The sequence below is a fragment of the Chenopodium album genome, chromosome 25 (genome assembly GCF_948465745.1).
Source record: "Chenopodium album chromosome 25, dcCheAlbu1.1, whole genome shotgun sequence".
In the NCBI taxonomy this organism is placed as follows: domain Eukaryota; kingdom Viridiplantae; phylum Streptophyta; class Magnoliopsida; order Caryophyllales; family Amaranthaceae; genus Chenopodium; species Chenopodium album.
Genome location: NC_137858.1, coordinates 7,113,878 through 7,133,945, shown reverse-complemented (window position 1 = coordinate 7,133,945; position 20,068 = coordinate 7,113,878). Strand labels below are relative to the sequence as shown.

Sequence of the window (20,068 nt, the reverse complement as noted above, 5' to 3'; positions counted from 1 at the left end):
CAATCGGAATTTTTTTTTTATTAAGACACTAGCAATGTTTGACTTGGCACTACTCGGGTTCCCTCTAGGTTTTCTCCTTGGGAGGGTTTTTTGGTTCCCTCTAGGGTTTCTCCCTTTAGAGGGTTTTTCTAGCCTCCATTGCTAGATTTTCCTTCTTTTTTTTGGAAGGTTTTCCTTCAATCTTCTCCTTCTCTCTCTTTCTCTTCCATCTCTTTTCTTCAATTCTGATCTCAATTATAAATTTTTATAGGGGCTACCATCGGTATTTTTACCGGTGGTAAGCCCCAAAAAAACTTTTAAATTGCTTTCAATAAAAGATCACATCTTTATGATGGAGTTTGATCTACTATTAGGTTTAATTTATTTGTTTGTTCATCTGTCAAAGTTTGAAGATTTAGGATTTCACAATCCAAAAGTGTCTAGAAGGTCATATGAGTTTTTTCACCCAAACAACTATTCATATGTGGATCTCAAGCCGAATTAGTGCTAACTCATAGATTGTTTTGCTTCAGATGAAGATTTTTATAAAGGCGATCGTTGATCAAATCTGCGATGTAATTAGTTCTAAGGTGAATTGTATTTGTATTGGAATTTTAGATTTCCTCGAAATTGTTTGTAAGTGTCGTTTGGCTGTCTTTCATTAATGAAATCTTTCTCTTTTTGTCAAAAAATGTTTGACTTGGCAACCTAACCCGCCCACCATTACTGTATACATCCATAATTTATGACATCATATGTAGAGCTATATATAAAAAGCTTGAAATAACTCGGCTATTGAATTGAAAAAAAACAAAAAATCCCATACATTATGTGGGATGAAAAATTATTTTTGTTTTTGCATCACACACCACCGATTGATAATTCATCATTATACACGGTGTATAAGATACGTACAAACTTTGTTATATTTATTATATATGTTGTTATATTTATTATATACGGAGTATGTACATCATAAGGTACTAACAGAGTACTTGACAAGGTACAAGATACAACATGTATTTAGTGGCCAAATGGATATATGCATGACACACAACAACAATACATGTGAATTGAATGATACTCCTAGAATAAATGTCTTGGTGTACAAGTATTATATACACGTCATTTATTCAAGGAATCAAATTTGGATTTTTAAGATTATCAACACATCTATATATCATCCAAACCTAAGTTGGATAATTGAAAGAAAATATAAAAACCAAAAATTAGAGTCAACTAGCAATAAAGTCCATAGTTTTGACAGCTTATACGCCATATGTACAGTACATATGAATCTAGATTTAAGCGGTTTAACACTTAAATCCATAGTTTTTTTAGATAAACATGCATTATCATGCAAACTTTAACTTACTATTTTTAATAAATAATCTAGTACATTCCTAAAAAATATCTTGTCCATTTTTGATAAAGATAGCTCCAAAAACATTACCTTAAAATCAAAGGATCTATCATTAAAATAAGAATGTAGATAAGAATCATATTATGGTGGGGCCTACCACGTCACTACCTTTGAATCTTACTTTAAATAAAAATCCAAAATCTTGTTACAAATAAATACTAGTGCTTACATTCCAACAAAAAATTAAGAGTGAAGAAACAAAAACAAATTAAAAAAGTTCCAAGCACAAAAAATATCAAGTCATGGGTTCTTTAATGTCTGGATGGGATTCCCCGGTTCAAGATCAAAAATATGGTATGTGATTCTTGGTCTCATATTTTATCTCTTCAAAATTCGAAGTTTATGATTGTAACATTTAAATTAACGTTACATAATCTAGGAATTGTTCGATAAAATGTTGTTCCCGTGTACGGATCATTAGAATATCTGATATCCACTGTAAAAAGTTATGGAGAAGCATTTAAAATAAGTTATGCACACGTATCATGATTACAAACTTATTTGTAACAATCCTTACGTGGTATTGTGTAATAATGTAAATCAGCTTGACTAACTATCAATTTTTTTTGTGATAATTAGTAAAATTGATGAGAAACAAGTCACTAACAAAAGAGGGAATTGAAGATTACTGGAAACTCAAGAAGAAAACAGAGGAAGAACATCTTAAAGCTGTTTCTCCTAGAGTTCAGGTATGAATCATGATTCATCTTTGATATTAATTAATTAGTTTCTTAATTAGTTTTAAATCTTGTTAATAAAAATCCTTGATTTTGAGTTTTTATATTACCATTTTTATTAAAAATATGGGTAATAATTACAGGATATAATTAATGAAGAATCTGCTCCAAATGAGCTTAAAAGATCGACTTCGTTGCCATTGATTGATAGAAAGAATGGTAAAATCATTGTAGGCAAGGAATCTGATGCCGATCTTGAACATCTTAACTGCTGGTAAGTTTATTTTTGTATGCAACGATATTAATAATCACGTTAATAGTGTAATTTAAACTACAATCGTACGTGTGCAGGTGGACAAGAAGCAATTGGGCATTCCTTAACGAACCGCCGGTAATAGAAGGAGAAGTTCCTAAGTACAAGTATGCCGCACAGTATCATATTGCCAAATTAGGATCAACAAATCCAGATACAAGAATTAGTAGCATGTGATTATACTAATAATTATGAGGGGTTTTTTTTTTTTTTTAATAAAAGTGTTATTTATGTTGCAAATCTTTTGTATGATAATCCAAGTTGTTGCAGAGTTTACTAGATCCTATTCTATGTTTTTTTTTTATCCAACTGAGGAAATAAATTCCAAAGATCCTATTCTATGTACTAGATCTTTTAAGGGTGTCATGAAAATGTTCATACACTATAGTTATGGAATTTATGATACATGACTATGTGTGTGTGTTTAGTGACCGGGGTGTACCAACGATATGTTATGTCTTTGTCTAAAGTAGTTTAAGCGTTTAGCTGTCCACTATGTGTGTTGTATATGTCTAAACTATACTTTTATTAGTTCTATTAATATATGAAATTTTTTCTGTGGAGGCGGATGCACCATGCTTGGTGCATCCATTGTTTTTTAAAAAAAGGCGGAATGAACATTTAGCTATTCAGTAAAGAACATATAGTTGTTTTGTAAAGAACATATAGCTATTTTATAAAGAACATCCACTTTTATATGTTTTTTTTGTAAATCTAAAGAACATTTGTAATATTAGTAAAGAACATGATAATATTAAAGAACATTATTCATATAGTAAATGTACATTTGGTATAAATGATCATGTATGTATATGAAAATATACATTTTACTGTATTATAATTTACATTGTATTATATTCTAATGAACATATATGTTATAATGTTGGTTACATGTTTTATGTACATTGTATTATTGCATCATATAAGTATATGAAAAAAGAACATTTTATTGTATTTTAATGTACATTGTATTATTTGGATCTACAATTTTTTCTAAATTTGTCTATTTGTTTGCTTTCTTCTTCCAAAATATATTAATCGGTTGATCTTCTTCAAGAATTTCATTTTATTTCTCATTGCAACAACAAAATTATATCAAAATCGCAATTAATTTTCAATAAAATCAAATATTACAATTTTCAATCAAATTTATAAAAAACAAACACTCAAACTCAAAATAAACAAGTATGAATGTCAAATAAACAAGTATAAATGTCGAATTTAGTCTTACCTTTCTTTTTTATTTGTCATTTTGAGCAATTTTGGGCTCAAAATTTCGAATTTCTTGAAATTTTGTTTGAGGTTTGAAGAATTTAAATGGGTTTGAAGTTTTGTTTGGAGAGAGAAAGTGAACTTTTGGTAAAAAAAAAATGAAATGATTTGTAATTAATGTATGGTAAAAAAATAATTATAGTACTATTTATCTATTTCATTGTACAAAATTTCTTTTAAAAAAAATATATACAAAATTGTTGCATAAAAAACTGATGTACATTATAATGAATACTATGTTCTTTTATGTATATGTCCATATACATTATAAATGACTACTATGTTCTTTTATATGACCATGTTCATTAGTATTGTAACTGAATGTTCATTCCGCATTTTTATATTTTGGAGCAGATGCACCATGTGGATCGTGCATCCGCCTCCACGAACCAACTGCTGATTAATATATGTCTAATTACTTTCTTTTCTACTCCGTACAATTGATATATGTGGACTGTGGTCCATTAATTACCTGCGAAACGTTTGCCATTTGGTAATTTCACCTAATACGAGAAAAAAAATATTTTGTTTAGTTGACTGAGCAATGGTATGCTTGATTAATCTAAGCAATTATCAATGACAAGACAACGTATGAAAACAAATGTTGGGTTGAGGGCCATAATCATCTTGTTTACTACGGAGTAAAGTTTTATATTATCATTAAATTGTACATTGCTTTGAAATGTGAGTTTGTGTTGGTTTAGAATTTGATTACCGGCCTTAATCAATTTACAAAATAATACGATGTAGCTGAATAAGGCACATATGTGAGGTTTTTTTTTTACTAAGAACAAAAAATCCGTAAAATCATCTATGGTATAAGTATTCTTAGCATGCCTTAAAAAAAAAAAAAAGTATTCTTAGCATGTACATCTACGTTTATGATCTTATTAGATCAAATTATGATTCGTGTAATTTTAAAATGTACTAAAGTGAATATGTGATAATGTATGAAATTTATCCAATTTTGTAAAGAAAGATAATACAGTATAATTTTAACACATGTTAACAATATAAAGTAACTTTGAATAACTTATCGAATAACATGTTTTACAACGACAATTGTTGGTTATTTCATCTTCAAGATTGTAATGAGAACACATATTCATCAAAACCTTTCTCCTCAAGGCTTGCCTTTCCATTACTACTTCATTAGTACCCCATAGCAAAAGCTATAATATTGCTTTTAAAAAGTGTTTACTTACAACTATTAATTAGCATAATCGTAAGATTATAGTACACTTGGGAAAAATAAAATTACATCGTTGGGAATTTTTATATTTAGATGATCATCAACCATCCATATTTAGTAAAGCACAAATTCTATTATGTGGCTGACCACACCGTGTGGCAACCATTATAGGGATTACTTCGTCAGTGTAATTTGGATTACTTAGTCAAGGTTAAAGGAGCTTACTTTGTCAGTTTTATAGGGTTACTCGGTTAATGTTATAGGGGTTACTTTGTTATTTTATAAATGGTCATACGGTGTGGCCGACCACATACAAGGCAAGCCGTTAATAAAGAGACATATCAAATTTGAACTTATCTTACAAAGTGGCTAGCTTAAAGGATTTCTTTATTCCCTTTATTTTTTTAAAAAAACATAAATAAAACAAAGTTTCATAAAAATGTGTTGATTTGATCTAGAGTACTCTTATAAACAAATTAATGCAGTCGCTCTCAGCCTCTCAAGTATCAAAACTTGAACAGACCCGAAACACACTACTGATCCGATTTAAAATAATTTAAATTTAACATCTAATCAATTAATTTGCATGCATGGACATAATGATTTACAAATTACACAATTAAAATCCGATCTGAACCCAATCACAACCGATAACCTAAATTAACACCTAATCAATAACTGGGTATTTGGGTCAGATTTAGTGATGTCGGGTTACATCATACTCCGTATCTAGTATCTACTTCAAAATAGAATCATGTTAAGTTTTTATGTCCATACAAGTCGAAATCTAGAATTTTTTCTAGATCAAATCGGATAAGATCAGATCGGATCATATCAATTTTTAACACCAATAACCTCTAATCCTAACACTATATCATCCCAACTCCCTCCTCCTTGTCTCGAGGAAATTGTTTCCAAAATTCAGGTGTCGGCACTTCGACCACCACCACTCCACCAATCCCACTCTCATTATTTAGAATTAACAACAACGACAACACTTCCTACTTCCTCACTTTCTCTCTCCTCCCAATTCCCCCAATTTTCATCATCAATCAATCAATCACACTCCCTTTCTTCAATCACCATAAACCCTAGAAAATGTCGCTAATCAAATCACCCACTCATTCATCCTCCCACTACTACTGCTAACAAATTCAAACACAGAAAATCAACAATTAGCATCGAAAATGGCGAAACCAATTTCATCTTCTTCATCATTTCATCTGCAATCCCTTAAGAAGAAGACATGGTTGTTAACGATCTTAGCTCTGTTTTCGATTTCTACCCTAATTGTATTGCTTTTTCGAGCTAGTTTTTCTCCTTCTTGTGATGATCGATTGTTGTATGGCGGTAAGGATGACCAGATCCTTCATTCATCTTCTTCGTCGTCGTCGTTGTCGCCGCGTTCGAGCCCGCTTTACTTTATGAAGTCTAAGCTCGTTCTCTTGGTTTCGCACCAACTCTCGCTCTCCGGTATCTTCTTATTATTCCCTAATTTCATTGTTTTTTTAATTGCATTGTTGTTTTTAATATGATTATTTTTTTAATTATTGTTTCTTGATTATTAGTGTAGCAAAATGTAGGTGTTTTAAGTGTTTGTTGGGATTTTGGAGATATTAAATGAATAGTTTAATTTAGTTTCATTAGTATTTAATTTAAAATTTTGGATAGATGTAATTACCAAGAAAAAAAAAAAGTCTCTTTTAGTTATGAGGATCCAAAAACTGATTGTTGCATTATGTAGCTCTTTTAAATTTGATTTCTTTTGTAGATGTTGTATGACTTTTTATTAATGAATCGAATTTACGATTGGAATAAAGTGTGTCTCACTTCAATGAGGTAAATGCCCTGGTGCTCCTTCAGCATTTTTATGCATTGATGTGGCTTGTCAAAGAGATTTAGCTGATTATTGCAAAATGTAGCTCTGTATTTTCAATTCAGTTACAGTTGAATCTGTTAAACCCTTTAATTAAGTAATTAGAATAGGGATTTGTTTCCAGTTTAATGGATTATTAGTGTGCTCTTGTCAAATCCTTCTATCTTCTTAGCTAGGTATATTGAAGCGGGTCATAAAGAGTGAAGATAAAGTATATGGAATTGGTTTAGTAATATTACCATCACATTGTGGAAATCAATAGTGGAGGGAAAGGGGACTGTAGGAAGTAGAGAGAAGAAAAAGGGTGGCAAAGGAGATGTGGGCGTATGGTTAGAGAATTTGGTTTAATAAAAGGGAATGAAGATTTTATGTCCGTAACAGCATTTTGATGACCAATTAACTTTGGCCTAAAAGATATACTCTTCTCAGAGAGTTTCTCATACTATAAGCATCTTTCTTATTGCTTTAATATCATTTTTCTTATACCCAGACTGGTCCACCCACCTTATTGCAGTTGGCCTTTTACGAGGAATTTCCTTGTTTTTGTACCTCTTATGTTCTTTCCTCTAACTATGGTCGAGCAAATTAGAGCAAGACTTCCCATATAGTGACGCGGCCACTGAAAATGAACTAAAACAGGCACGGGAGAGGTGTATCCGCGTATTAGCTATTGACCATGAGGCCCCAATATTTGACAGGAAGGGAAGCAACCTAAAACAGTAAGGCAAAACAGACATAACTTTTGGAACACTAAAACAAAACCATCATGAAGTCTTTATTGTACAACCTTGGTATGATGTCCTGTCAACCTGTCAAGGCCACATGCTGTAAGCTTAGTCATTACTTTACATGTCTTTAAGGATTACAAAAATGCAAATCATATATTGCGTTGATTCACGTACATGAATTGGAGATGACCTTCAAGTTCATTTGAAAATCGTTCATGCAAAGAGGAGAGAAGCCTTTAGAGCTTTGTCTAATGGCCATGTAACTCATGACATTTCCAGACAAAAATCTTTTCTTCTTTTCCTTCAAGCTTTAGTGATTCTCAAAATATTATTGATGACATTTCTTGACATGAGCAAGTTCAGCTTATAGGGTACATGATATTTTTCTATGAAGTCGTGGGAAAATTGATAAATATACCCTGGGTTCGCCTAATGGTTGCCACTAGACACCTTGATTTAAATAATTCTTCTCCCAATACAATTTATTATTTTGCAGTTTGAGAGTCCATTAGTCATACATTAGAGATCTATAAGCGTGAGTTCACACTGGCGATTGGAGCATGAAAATTTGCTTGAGCATGCTTGAGTTGTCTGATACTCTGATGGCTGCCACTTTCTTTGAAACTTAATCCAATATCGATTTCTCCTGACATAGGTTTTTATTCATTTTGAAAGACCTATCTCGGACATTGCTGGACGTCTTGATAGAAATTAGATCTTGAATTTTCCAGCAGCTAAGCTCAAACTGGTGCATGCTAGGCCATCTTGCTTTCCATTAAGTACATTGCGAATATGATCAACTTTGTAAACATCTGGATTATGAATAATATAGAACGACTAATTGCCTGATCCTCAAATGTCTAGAGATATTTTTCCTGGCCTCATTTAAAATTGTATTGCCTACACTCTAGTATTGATATTGCACAAAGGTACATATCTATGTGCCTGACTCAGCTAGTATATCAAATTACCATAGCATTTAATATAGACTGTAAAGGTTGCCTTGACTGGCCACTACCAGCGCTGTAAATGAGTTTCTTTATATATATATATACATATATATATATATATATATATATATATATATATATTCCTTTGCTATATGGAACAAATTATGCTATCTGAATCTCTAGCCTGCCCCTCCTCTAGTCCATACGTGTGTTAAATTTCACTGTTGATTTAAACTTTCTATCTGACGCATCTGCTTGTGTTTAGGTGGACCACTGTTGCTGATGGAGTTGGCATTTCTGTTGAGAGGTGTTGGTGCTGAAGTTGTGTGGATTACTTATCAAAAACCAGCTGAACCAGATGAGGTTGTATACAGTTTGGAAAATAAAATGCTGGACAGAGGAGTACAGGTGAGACATCCTTAGCTCTCCACTTTTCCTCCCTGTCTAGTCCTCAGATATTTACTTCACTGGTGATCTGACTTATCCATGACCTGCTAAATGGAGTGCTTCCATCTGTACCTATTATTCTTTCTTTTCACTAATTAGTTTCTATTATCCAGATTCTCCATGCGAAGGGCCAAAAGACTATTGATACTGCTCTGAAAGCTGATCTAGTTGTATTAAATACTGCTGTTGCTGGGAAATGGCTGGACGCTGTGCTAAAGGATAATGTTTCTCGTGTTCTTCCAAAGATATTGTGGTGGATTCATGAAATGCGAGGACATTATTTCACTTTGGAGTATGTGAAGCACCTACCATTTGTGGCAGCTGCTATGATTGATTCTCACACCACGGCAGAATATTGGAAAAACAGAACTAAAGAACGTTTGGGGTATTGATCTTTTGTCACTTATTAACTCAACCCTGTCTTCCATAGGAATCTTTATTTTAAAAAAAGTTTCATTACACTATTTTGTTGGTGATACGTGCAATTCTGGCCCCTTGCATTGTTTTTGCTTAATCTATTCTCATGAAGAAATCAGTTCAAATATAAAGATAAATGGGAAGGATTGTGTTTGACTAGATTCTTCTCTTCACGTTCTTTTGCCTCCTTATGTTGGTTGGTGTTTTCTTAGTAAAGCAGTGGCATTTTCTTGGCAAAACCTTGATCATACGTGACCTGAATGTGGTTGAGTTTTTGTTGACAAACCTTTAAATCCTGACATATTGAGTGGAAACTGCGGTTTATGAAGGGTAGCTTGGAACACATTGGAAAATAATTCCGCAACAAAATTCTTTGCTCTCTTGTACTTCTTGATTTGATTTGTTCAAGTTTGATCTGCTTTTAGCTGCTCCTAACTGTGAAAATATGTTAACTCTACAGTATAAAGATGCCAGACACATTTGTTGTGCACCTTGGAAACAGCAAGGACCTTATGGAAGTTGCTGAGAATAGTGTGGCTAAGAGAGTTTTACGTGAGCATGTCCGAGCAACTCTTGGCGTACAGAATGAGGATTTGCTCTTTGCTATCATAAATAGTATGTATCTGCTTTTTGAAGCTTTGTTTTTTTTGTGTGAAAATATTTACGCCCAATCACATTCCTTGAAACTGAATCATATTTGTAGACTATTTTTCCTTTTTTTTTTTTTTTTTTTTTTCTTCATGTTCTTCCATTATCTATATGAACTAGCTTCATAATAGTAACTGTTGAGACATTAAGTAAATGTAAAAAATGAGGCAAGGAGCTTTTTTAGAGTGCTTAGGTGTTGTCTTGATTTAGGAAATGAGTGTATGCTTCTTTTTGTTCAACGAGACTTTATTTAAGGTAAATTTGTTTACAATTCGGTGACCATTCTGTGCCTGCAGGTGTATCTCGTGGAAAAGGTCAGGATCTATTTCTGCGCGCATTCCAGGAAAGCCTGCAGATTATTAAAGAAAAGAAGTTGCAGGTGCCTCCTGTGCACGCAGTAGTAGTAGGAAGTGATATAAATGCGCAAACTAAATTTGAAACAGAGCTTCGTAGCTTTGTTGCTGAGAAAAAGATTCAGAATCGTGTTCACTTCATTAATAAGACCCTGACTGTAGCTCCGTATCTTGCCGCAATTGATGTTCTTGTCCAAAACTCACAGGTACTTGCAGCTGGCATATCTATCTTCTATCTTGTATTGGAGAAGGGGGCTTTTGCTTAATTTTGTTCTGCAAGTAATGTGAGAGTTTTTATTAGTGTATCTCAAGTCAAGGACCTTTTAACTAAAACATTGTTACAAAAAAGAACAGAAGTTTTGTTTGTTTTGAGTCATAAATACTTAGATCTTCATGTGTCTATTTGATTAGACTTTCTGATTGTGGTATTGAATTATTCCTATTGCATACATTATCTTCATGACACAGCAGTTGTAACACTATTCTAACCCTTGCCTTTTGATTGGTGGAATTATGGTTTAGATTTTTGCCAAATTTACCATTGCTGGGTACTATTGCTTTATCTACACATTTTCCATTTGTCATTCAAGTTCACTGAATTGTCTGTGCTCTCAGTCTCACTGTAACTTGTTTAACGTGCACTTAAAATTTTGGTTGAGCTTAACATAAAAGTTTTATGATGGTGTATAGGCGCGCGGAGAATGTTTTGGGAGGATAACCATTGAGGCTATGGCCTTCCAGCTTCCTGTCCTGGTAAGCATATTTTTTACACCAGTCTATCTTTTGTTCTTACAGTAATGTAAAAATTTGGGCAGAATGATAGTATAGAACGGTACCACTACTATTATATGATATTGATACTTCCTGTAAACTTCTAATTATCATGCCATATTATAGATGAAGATGATCTTCAACTTAAGGTCAAAGGGTACTGGATAGTGTGGTGATGAATTTAGTTAACATGAATTAGTGTAATCGTGTAACTGTAAACATGACATCATCATTGCCTAGCAAACTAAGACTGCAGCTACATTTTGCATTTCTTTGTCAGTCATATTGCTAACGGATTGACCTGAAATGCTTTAGGTCAAGAATTTGCAATTTCCTGTTAATGGCGCTTCATGATCTTGTAGAGTTGTAGCAAATAGCTACTCTTTCATAAAATGTTTCAAGTGTTATTTCTTTTTTTTTTGTTAGTTAGCAACTTAATACTGTGTGTATTGCTAGCATCATGGATTTAAGTCTATTTGGTTGACATCAAATCAATTGTTCACCAGGGAACAGCTGCTGGAGGTACCATGGAGATAGTTGTGAATGAGACAACAGGTTTGTTGCATCCTGCCGGGAAAGAAGGTGTCACCCCTCTGGCGAGGAACATTGTGAAATTAGCAACACATGTTGAGAGGAGGCTGACCATGGGATGGAAAGGCTATGTGAGGGTGAAAGAGAGGTTTCTTGAGCACCACATGGCAGATCGAATAGCACATGTCCTAAAAGAAGTATTAAGGAAAGCCAAGAACAGCGCTTGATTTGCCAACCTCGACTGACATATGGTCCCTATTCGACGGCCATTTTTCTGTTCAAAGGAGGACCAAACCTCCTTGAAAAGTTTGTACAATTCTTAGGCGGAAAAGCTATTTTAACACATAGGAAGAGTAGAAGCGGAAATTTCACAAATCACAGGTGTATGTATATGTTGAATCTTTTCAGTGAAATTAGTGTCATTCTTGTTGCAAAAATGTTTGTAGCATCTTCAGAAATTACAAAATATATTAGAAAAGAATTTGCTTTTTTTTTTTTTTTTTTTTTTTTTTTTTTTTCCTTTCTTTTACTATTTGTGAGATTTACTAAATTATACTATAAGACTTTGTGTACAAAGGTTTTGACATAGCTTCGGTTATTGACAACCCTCAAGGAGTAGAAGCTACACTTGTGAACATTGATTGATTTCCAGGACTTAACACGCTGGGTGTAGCCATAGCACGTATAGATTTCGCACCCTTTGGTTTAAACACTCCTCATCACCACCCCTGTGCCTCACAAGCATTCCCGGTCATGAAGGGAACTCTCTACGCCGGTTTTGTGTCCACCGAGTACAAGCTCTATGACACTATATTGAAAGAGGGTGACATAATAGTGTTCCCTCAAGGTCTTATCCATTTTTAAATCAAAAGCTCTTGCAATCGCGGCTTTTGGTAGCCAACACCTGGGAAGAGTTAATGTTGCTAATGGTGTCTTTGGTACAACGCCTAAGATTTTGGACAATGTTCTTACCAAGGCTTTTCATGTGAATAAAACAGTGATTGACCTACTTAGGTCGCAATTTTCGGATGGTAAGCACGAATCAATCGACTCCGCAAGAGCAATATTACTTGAGATGTTATCTAAAGAAACTAAGATTCTTGATGCTTGAATTGATGCAATGCCTTGATGGGAAGGTTTGAACTTTGAAGAAATTAATGACTACTATGTCACGCTGCTTGACATATATATACACATATATATTTCGTATTTCGGTTTGAATAAATAAAAATGACTACTATGTAATGATGCTTTGCTTTACTTATTTATGTTTCATGTATGAATGATTGTAAATTTGTACTGTATGCTTTGGATTTAATATCCTCAATAAAAGACTATTACAATATAATATCATGCTTTCGTTGTTACATTTCAATTGACACATTTCTTTAGATATGTAGGGCTTTTTTAATTCACTTTATTTTTGCTTACTTGATCTGATCAGGTCGGGTTTCATCTAATTTGATTTAGTCTGGTCTGATCTAATCTTATCTAATATAATTTGATCTAGTCTGGTCTGATCTGGTCTTATTTAATCTGATTTGATTGTCTGATTAGACCAAACTTTGACCTTACATGTAGTACAATTTATAAAAAGAAATACATCAAGTGGGTCTTATTAAATTCGTATTAATGTGTATTTTATTTATATGTAATTTTATAATTTTTTCATCACGTTATCAAAGATATTTAGCGATAAAAATCCACATATAAGACAAGCATCTGATCTGAACTTATTTGGCCTCAATTACACTACTATCAATTTTCTACTATCAATTTCTCAAGTATGGAGTAATATTTGGCCTTTGTGACACTACTATCAATTTCCTACTTTTCATCACTTAAATATTTCATTGATAAGTTAGTACATTAATGGCGGTAGAGGGTTGATGATGAAGGGCATCAAGTTTGTGGGACCAAAGTTGGCGCGTTTAGCCTTAAATGATGATGAACTAACACCATATATCTACCAATTATTTTCCATAATTAGGAGTTGTTGTTCAACTTGTTACAGCCGTATTTTTAGTGAGATTATTACGTGCATTTAGGAGTATTTGTACCTATTACGTGTTTTACTTATATTGTGAAATTTTAAAAGATGATTGAAAAAGAAAAGAATACAGTAGCTAGGATGCAACTCGCATTTCCTTTGTTTGGATCACCGGCTAAAAGATGATGAAACTTTGATCTCAAGGGGAAATTTTCTTTTCCTTGACTCTTATGTCTTAGTTGTTGACAATTTATGTTAGGCGACCCCAAATCATTTAGGGACTAAAGCTTTGTTGTTGTTGTTGTTGTTCACTTCGTGTTTTAGTATCTCTAGGGTGCAAGATGAGGATTACAACAATACACTAGCTTTCTAGTAATTTTTTTGAGGAAACAATACAGTAATACACTCATATACTTATAACATACTCATAAATTCTAAATACAAATGTAGCTCTACCAATTAATTAATATACACTTGATAATTTTTTTTTAAGAGTAGAATAATCTTCTAAAAAATAAGGATTGATGAAAATTTGTAACAAATTATGCTAAAAAAATAAGGAGGCAGACTACTGGTTCCAAATATGAACACTAGACATACGTTTGAAAGAGCAAATGTTATGAAATTCCATGACAAATTTCTCATGATCACGGTATATATGTAGATGTAGCTCAAGATTAGACATTATATCATAGCAAATTAATCAAGCCACCTTCTTGCTTCTTGTTCTCTTAGTGAGTTTAAATTGAACCATTTTCAAGATTTTGTAGAACCAATATGCACTAACAAACTGTAATCCTGCAGCCATTGCCTGGACCAGAAAAACACATAGGCGAATTTAACATGAGGGTACAAATATTACGAGTAACAACATATATGTCCATTATACATTTGATGTATTTACTTGCGAATAATATTAACTTTTTAGTACCATAAATTTGTACAAATAACAGCCATTACCCTTGTTGACTTTATGAATCCAAAATTTGTGGTTCACCCGTGAATATATTTTATCAAAAATATGTTCGAATATGAATAAAGTAACAAAAAGAAATAGAGGGATTAACCGGATACCTTAATTAGGAGTGGGTTATCAGCTGATAAGACAGCAAAAAAGAGAAAAGGACCTAAAACCATCCTTGCAACAGAGAATGTAACTGCAAACATTATCTGCCACACAATACAAAAAAATCATACAGTAGTATAACAGATGATAGTGCAAAGTATTGGCCAAAAATATAATAGCAGATTATTAGTTGGGCAATATGTATCATTTAAAGTGATAGATACTGAAGATAGTGTACTCACGAACAGTCTAATTAATGCCACATTATATAAATACATTACCCTAATTAATTATGTCCCCATCTGAGTACTTGCCACTTGGGCAGTTGTATTTGGCTTATTTCAAACATCAATTCTACTGTAATTTGTATATTTTTTTGGTCAAAATATAAAAAATTGTCCAAATAATACAATTTTCTTTGGTCCAAAATAATTAATTAACAGGCCTATAATAGAGACAAGTTTTGAAAATTCTGTTTAGTTCTTTAGAATATTAAGTTGTTGAATCTATTCAAACATTGATTTTTTCTTTGATAGAAGGTCTATTGATCAAAGCTGAAATTTTTATAGATTTTTCAAACAATTATATACAAAAATGTCTAACTATAGTAATCTCTCTATTATAAATACTTTATACGGAGTATAATTTTTCACGATCTCCAAGAAGTAAGTTTTTTTTGTGATTATATGTTAAAAGTAATAAATCTAACAACATCCAATGTGATAATATCTTTCAACTCCGATAAAATTGCAAGGAAAAATAGTCAAAGTCAGTAAATTTTTATGTTGAAAACTCATACGTAGTAATTAATTTGACACAGAGAGAGTACGTAAATTCTAGTAAAAGGTGAAAAAAAAAAAAAAAAAAAAAAAAACAAACTTACATCAGCAGCCAGATTAAGATCAGTATCTCGGTATCCAAGTTCTTTGAGAAACTCCCTTAAATGTAAAAATGGGCTTGATATCTCTGTTATGAACAATGCTGCTATCATCTCTGATACACACTACAATTTGTTTTCAAACTAAAATCAATCTCACAAGATAAGCGTGAAAATTAATAAATGCATAAAGATTTTGTTAAAAATAACTCCCCCGTTACATACATTTTTTAATATGAATAAATCACACGTCAATAAGTGTTACTGGTACAGAATATTAAACATAGCGTTAAATTAAAATGAAAATAATAAGAGTACCTTTTGATATGAAATACCAGCTACAATTCCGATAATGCTGACCAAATGATGAATTGTGTTGTCAAGATTTGATTTTTTGTCAAATTGAGAGCATACCAAATCATATATCAAGTACCCCATTGTTACTGCCAAGGCTTGTATCTACAATATAACACAAATTAAACCTTCATTACTCCAAATAAATTACCCGTCTCTAACAATTTTTCCTGTTTAGACGGTGATTGTCTTACAAGAAGATCAGATCTTTTTTGTTTACCTGTTGTGGGTTGGAATTAGAGTTATTTGGGCAAACAGGGCAACTCCAATCTTTAACAGAATGAGAAGCTAAAGTAACAGCTAAAATTGCATGAGTTGTTGATACAATTCTGTTGCGAAATTCATATGAATAATTTGGGAGAAACTTTTTTGTTAACATGAAATAGGTACTCCATGATATTACTGCCAATAATGTTGTGTTCACCATACCATCTTCCATTTGAAAAAAAAAAAAAAAAAAAAAAGGTTTTTGAATTTTGGAGAAAGAAATCAAAGAAGAAAGGCAATGGAGGAGAAAAAGGGCAAAATATGAATTAAAGAAAGGGTTGACAAATTAAGGTCAAATATATAGTAGTGGTAGGAGCTAATAAACGGTTGAACATTTAATACTTCCCCTCCTTCCATTTAAATATTGAGAAAATTGGACTTTTATATACATTTCGTAGTAGAATTGTTACTGTAATCGATCTTGTTAGATATGTCTTGATCATATCAACTATTATAATTTATAACACGTATTTATAATTACATAAAAGATATTAATGGTTAACGTTGTGGATTGAATATCGATAATCTACATGTTGCAATATTTATGGAGCAAGGGTATGTACGTATTTTGATGAATAATTAAATTAGGTATTATGTGGGAGATTGGTTGGTCTTGGTTGGTTGGTTGGTTATAAATAAATTGAAAGGTACCGGCTAGCAATAAAAATGGTGATTGTACAAGTGAATAAGTTTAGAAACATGCTTCTCACGCTCAAGAGTTTTCTTGTTACAATTCATAGCTTATACAGTAAATTGAGCTGAAGTACAGCTAATTTTATGGGTGAGGTTAACTAGTTCTTATAGTTGTAGAAATTTGTGTTTATTACACATTTACACAAGGGTGGGTAGTAATAATAAATTGGGGTAAGGGGAAATAATGGAGATTGGGACAATTTTTTGTTGGATGGGAGTAATTGGAGTATTGATATATTATAAATCTATAATGGTATTAGACGTGGTAAAACCGAACGAATTCAATTAAGGGCGTTCTATTCAGCTTAATTTTAGTTTAGTTCAGTTCAGTTCAACTCCAATCAATTCAGTTCAGTTCCCAATTTCCTTCTCTCATAAACAATTCAGTTCAGTTCAATTCAGCCCCAATTAGCAGTTCAGTTCAGTAACTCGAAACAGGCCCTTAGTCTAAGATTATTTAACAAAGATTATTAAGAAAAAATGATACCGCACGTGAAACTAATAGCAAGGTAAACTGACTAATTAGCAATTATTAGTTGAGAAATTAATATAACTAAAATATGTACTTCACCATAAATTATATTTCAAGTACAATTCATAGAGAATTGACCCAAATGGCCAAATGAGTGTATTGGTGTTACTTGCATGATTTTTTACGAGTTAAACTACAAAAGTTGTTCATAATGTATGTGCATCATTTATCTAAAATACCTCTTTTTTAAAAAAAAAAATAATTAATTTAAAAATTTATATAAGAAACTTAGATGACAAATAATTTGGATTTGATAGAGATTTTAATATATAGGTGGGCATGACAGCAGAAACTCTTCAATGTGTTTTACAAGTATTTGTTTAGTTGAAATTATTGCGTGCCAAATTGGATGTGTGGCTCACTGGCTGCCAATTGCATTATTTACATATATTTTACTATTGCAATTTTATTATATACTGTACTATTGCTGATTTAAATGCATGAAGGATGGCATAACAAGTCAACAACAAGGAAAATTGGTGAAAACTAAATAATATGGAGTACAAATTATGAGCTAGCTAGGTATTTATACGTGGAGAATAATCTAAATTATGACTTGCTTTAAGAGTTTAAGTAATACGAACTACTAACATACAAAGTTGTTGTTGGTTCGTGGAGGCGGATGCACGATCCACATGGTGCATCCGCTCCAAAATACAAAAACGCGGAAAGAACATTCAGATATATACTAATGAACATGGTCATATAAAAGAACATAGTAGTCATTTATAATGTACATGAACATATATATAAAAGAACATAGTGTACATTTATAATGTACATCAGTTTTTTATGCAACAATTTTGTATATTTTTTTTTAAAATGAAATTTTGTATAATGAAATAGATAAATAGTACTATAATTATTATTTTTTACCATACATTAATTACAAATCATTTCAATTTTTTTTTTACCAAAATTTCACTTTCTCTCTCCAAACAAAACTTCAAACCCATTTAAATTCCTCAAACCTCAAACAAAATTTCAAGAAATTCGAATTTTTGAGCCCAAAATTGTTCAAGATGACAAAAAGGTAAGACCAAATTCGACATTTATACTTGTTTATTTGACATTCATACTTGTTAATATTGAGTTTGAGTGTTTGTTTTTTATAAATTTGATTGAAAATTGTAATATTTGATTTTATTGAAAATTAATTGCGATTTTGATATAATTTTGTTGTTGCAATGAGAAGTAAAATGAAATTCTTGAAGAAGATCAACCAATTAATATATTTTGGAAGAAGAAAGCAAGCAAATAGACAAATTTAGAAAAAGTTGTAAATCCAAATAATACAATGTACATTAAAATACAGTAAAATGTTCTTTTTTTATATGATGCAAATAATACAATGTATATAAAACATGTAACCAACATTATAACATATATGTTCATTAGAATATAATACAATGTACATTATAATACAGTAAAATGTACATTTTTCATATACATACATGATCATTTATACCAAATGTACATTTACTATATGAATAATGTTCTTTAATATTATCATGTTCTTTACTAAAATTACAAATGTTCTTTAGATTTACAAAAAAAACATATAAAACTGGATGTTCTTTATAAAATAGCTATATGTTCTTTACAAAACAACTATATGTTCTTTACTGAATAGCTAAATGTTCATTCCACCTTTTTTTAAAGAACATTGGATGCACCAAGCATGGTGCATCCGCCTCCATACAAAAAATTTCAACATACAAAGTATGTTTTAAGTTGTAACGATATATTATAATCTTCGGTTCTAAATTTTATTTTTAGTACCAATAAAACTATTGTTAAAAGAAACAGACATATTACCGTAACTTATATAAAACCCACCAAAGTGAACTTCAAGAAATTTCATCGCCCTTTATTTTACCTTCGTTAGATTCAAATCCATCATTATCATCATGTATAGGAGCATGCAAGGCAAAATACATAATAAAATACATAAATACATTTTTTTATTTTTGTGTGTACATACATAAATACTTACGTAATACTTGGTATCTAAGGTGGCAGAACATGAGATTGTGTGGGGTTCATTGTCATTTAGACATTTAGTGTTTGCAACAAATGTGGAGAGTGCTTGATTTGGCTTGTCTTCATTCTTGAGATTTTGTTCATTATGATTTAGATGGAGTTAGTTGGTGAATCATCTTATTTTATTATGTTGGGGGAGGAAAATTAAGGAGGAGAGAAAGTGAGAATTGAATGGAATTTTTTGAGATGGAGTTTGTTATGTTTTTATTAAATTTGGTGTGATTACTAGAATGTTCCCCAACATTTCACCAAAAATTACCCCATTTTGTTAATTAGTTTTAAGTATATATGAAGAAAAAAAAAACACAATTTGATTTAAGTCTTTGGACATATATCACCCTTTTAAACGGTGTGATCCATGTACTTCCTTCGATATGGTTATTTGCAACAAAGGGGTATTATTTGTGAGGTATAAAATATTCCTTTGTTGCAAATAACCATTAACGGAGGAAGTAATTTTTTAAAGGAATGAGAGAAGTAGTCTTCAAGCTTTTGAAATTTCTATTGAATAGCTCTTTAAAATCTAGTCGAATTCACGGAGTTATTAAATTGTTACTCTATGTTTTAATAAGTGTTTCACTTTGACTTTTTCACTATTCACATAATGGTTTTGACTTGATCAATTTACTAAAAAAAAAATTAAATTTTATTGTATAATACATTGTTGAA

At 31.7% G+C, this 20,068-nt stretch overlaps 3 protein-coding genes and 1 pseudogene across 3 annotated transcripts; 3 read left to right on the top strand and 1 right to left on the bottom strand.

The window, feature by feature from the left end:
* The first annotated feature begins 1,566 nt into the window (after positions 1–1,566).
* Positions 1,567–2,885, top strand: LOC145615226 (uncharacterized). The gene is made up of 4 exons (XM_081670293.1): positions 1,567–1,696; positions 1,982–2,091; positions 2,223–2,353; positions 2,431–2,885. The coding sequence occupies exons 1-4, from the start codon at positions 1,645–1,647 to the stop codon at positions 2,567–2,569; spliced, it is 432 nt and encodes a 143-aa protein (XP_081526419.1). The 5' UTR covers positions 1,567–1,644; the 3' UTR covers positions 2,570–2,885.
* A 2,916-nt stretch (positions 2,886–5,801) lies between these two features.
* Positions 5,802–12,076, top strand: LOC145614417 (uncharacterized). Its single transcript, XM_081669472.1, has 7 exons — positions 5,802–6,329; positions 8,676–8,818; positions 8,971–9,242; positions 9,735–9,889; positions 10,219–10,481; positions 10,966–11,028; positions 11,553–12,076. The coding sequence occupies exons 1-7, from the start codon at positions 6,044–6,046 to the stop codon at positions 11,802–11,804; spliced, it is 1,434 nt and encodes a 477-aa protein (XP_081525598.1). The 5' UTR covers positions 5,802–6,043; the 3' UTR covers positions 11,805–12,076.
* Positions 11,826–12,688, top strand: LOC145613572 (germin-like protein 8-2; annotated as a pseudogene).
* A 1,248-nt stretch (positions 12,689–13,936) lies between these two features.
* LOC145614857 (uncharacterized) lies at positions 13,937–16,447 on the bottom strand. Its single transcript, XM_081669921.1, has 5 exons — positions 16,085–16,447; positions 15,829–15,969; positions 15,517–15,636; positions 14,642–14,737; positions 13,937–14,378 (listed from the first exon to the last, which is right to left on the bottom strand). The coding sequence occupies exons 1-5, from the start codon at positions 16,301–16,303 to the stop codon at positions 14,271–14,273; spliced, it is 684 nt and encodes a 227-aa protein (XP_081526047.1). The 5' UTR covers positions 16,304–16,447; the 3' UTR covers positions 13,937–14,270.
* Positions 16,448–20,068: the final 3,621 nt, after the last annotated feature.

What these genes read in the sequence shown, in the direction of transcription:
- LOC145614417 (XM_081669472.1), top strand. Translation starts at nt 6,044, where the DNA reads ATGGCGAAACCAATTTCATCTTCTTCATCATTTCATCTGCAATCCCTT. An exon ending in TTCTTGTCCAAAACTCACAG is followed by an intron (nt 10,482 to 10,965) that starts GTACTTGCAGCT and finishes GATGGTGTATAG; the next exon opens with GCGCGCGGAGAATGTTTTGG. An exon ending in CCTTCCAGCTTCCTGTCCTG is followed by an intron (nt 11,029 to 11,552) that starts GTAAGCATATTT and finishes ATTGTTCACCAG; the next exon opens with GGAACAGCTGCTGGAGGTAC.
- LOC145615226 (XM_081670293.1), top strand. Translation starts at nt 1,645, where the DNA reads ATGGGTTCTTTAATGTCTGGATGGGATTCCCCGGTTCAAGATCAAAAA. An exon ending in GGTTCAAGATCAAAAATATG is followed by an intron (nt 1,697 to 1,981) that starts GTATGTGATTCT and finishes TGTGATAATTAG; the next exon opens with TAAAATTGATGAGAAACAAG. An exon ending in CTGTTTCTCCTAGAGTTCAG is followed by an intron (nt 2,092 to 2,222) that starts GTATGAATCATG and finishes TAATAATTACAG; the next exon opens with GATATAATTAATGAAGAATC.
- LOC145614857 (XM_081669921.1), bottom strand. Translation starts at nt 16,303, where the DNA reads ATGGAAGATGGTATGGTGAACACAACATTATTGGCAGTAATATCATGG. An exon ending in CTGGTATTTCATATCAAAAG is followed by an intron (nt 15,637 to 15,828) that starts GTACTCTTATTA and finishes AACAAATTGTAG; the next exon opens with TGTGTATCAGAGATGATAGC. An exon ending in ATCTTAATCTGGCTGCTGAT is followed by an intron (nt 14,738 to 15,516) that starts GTAAGTTTGTTT and finishes ATTGTGTGGCAG; the next exon opens with ATAATGTTTGCAGTTACATT.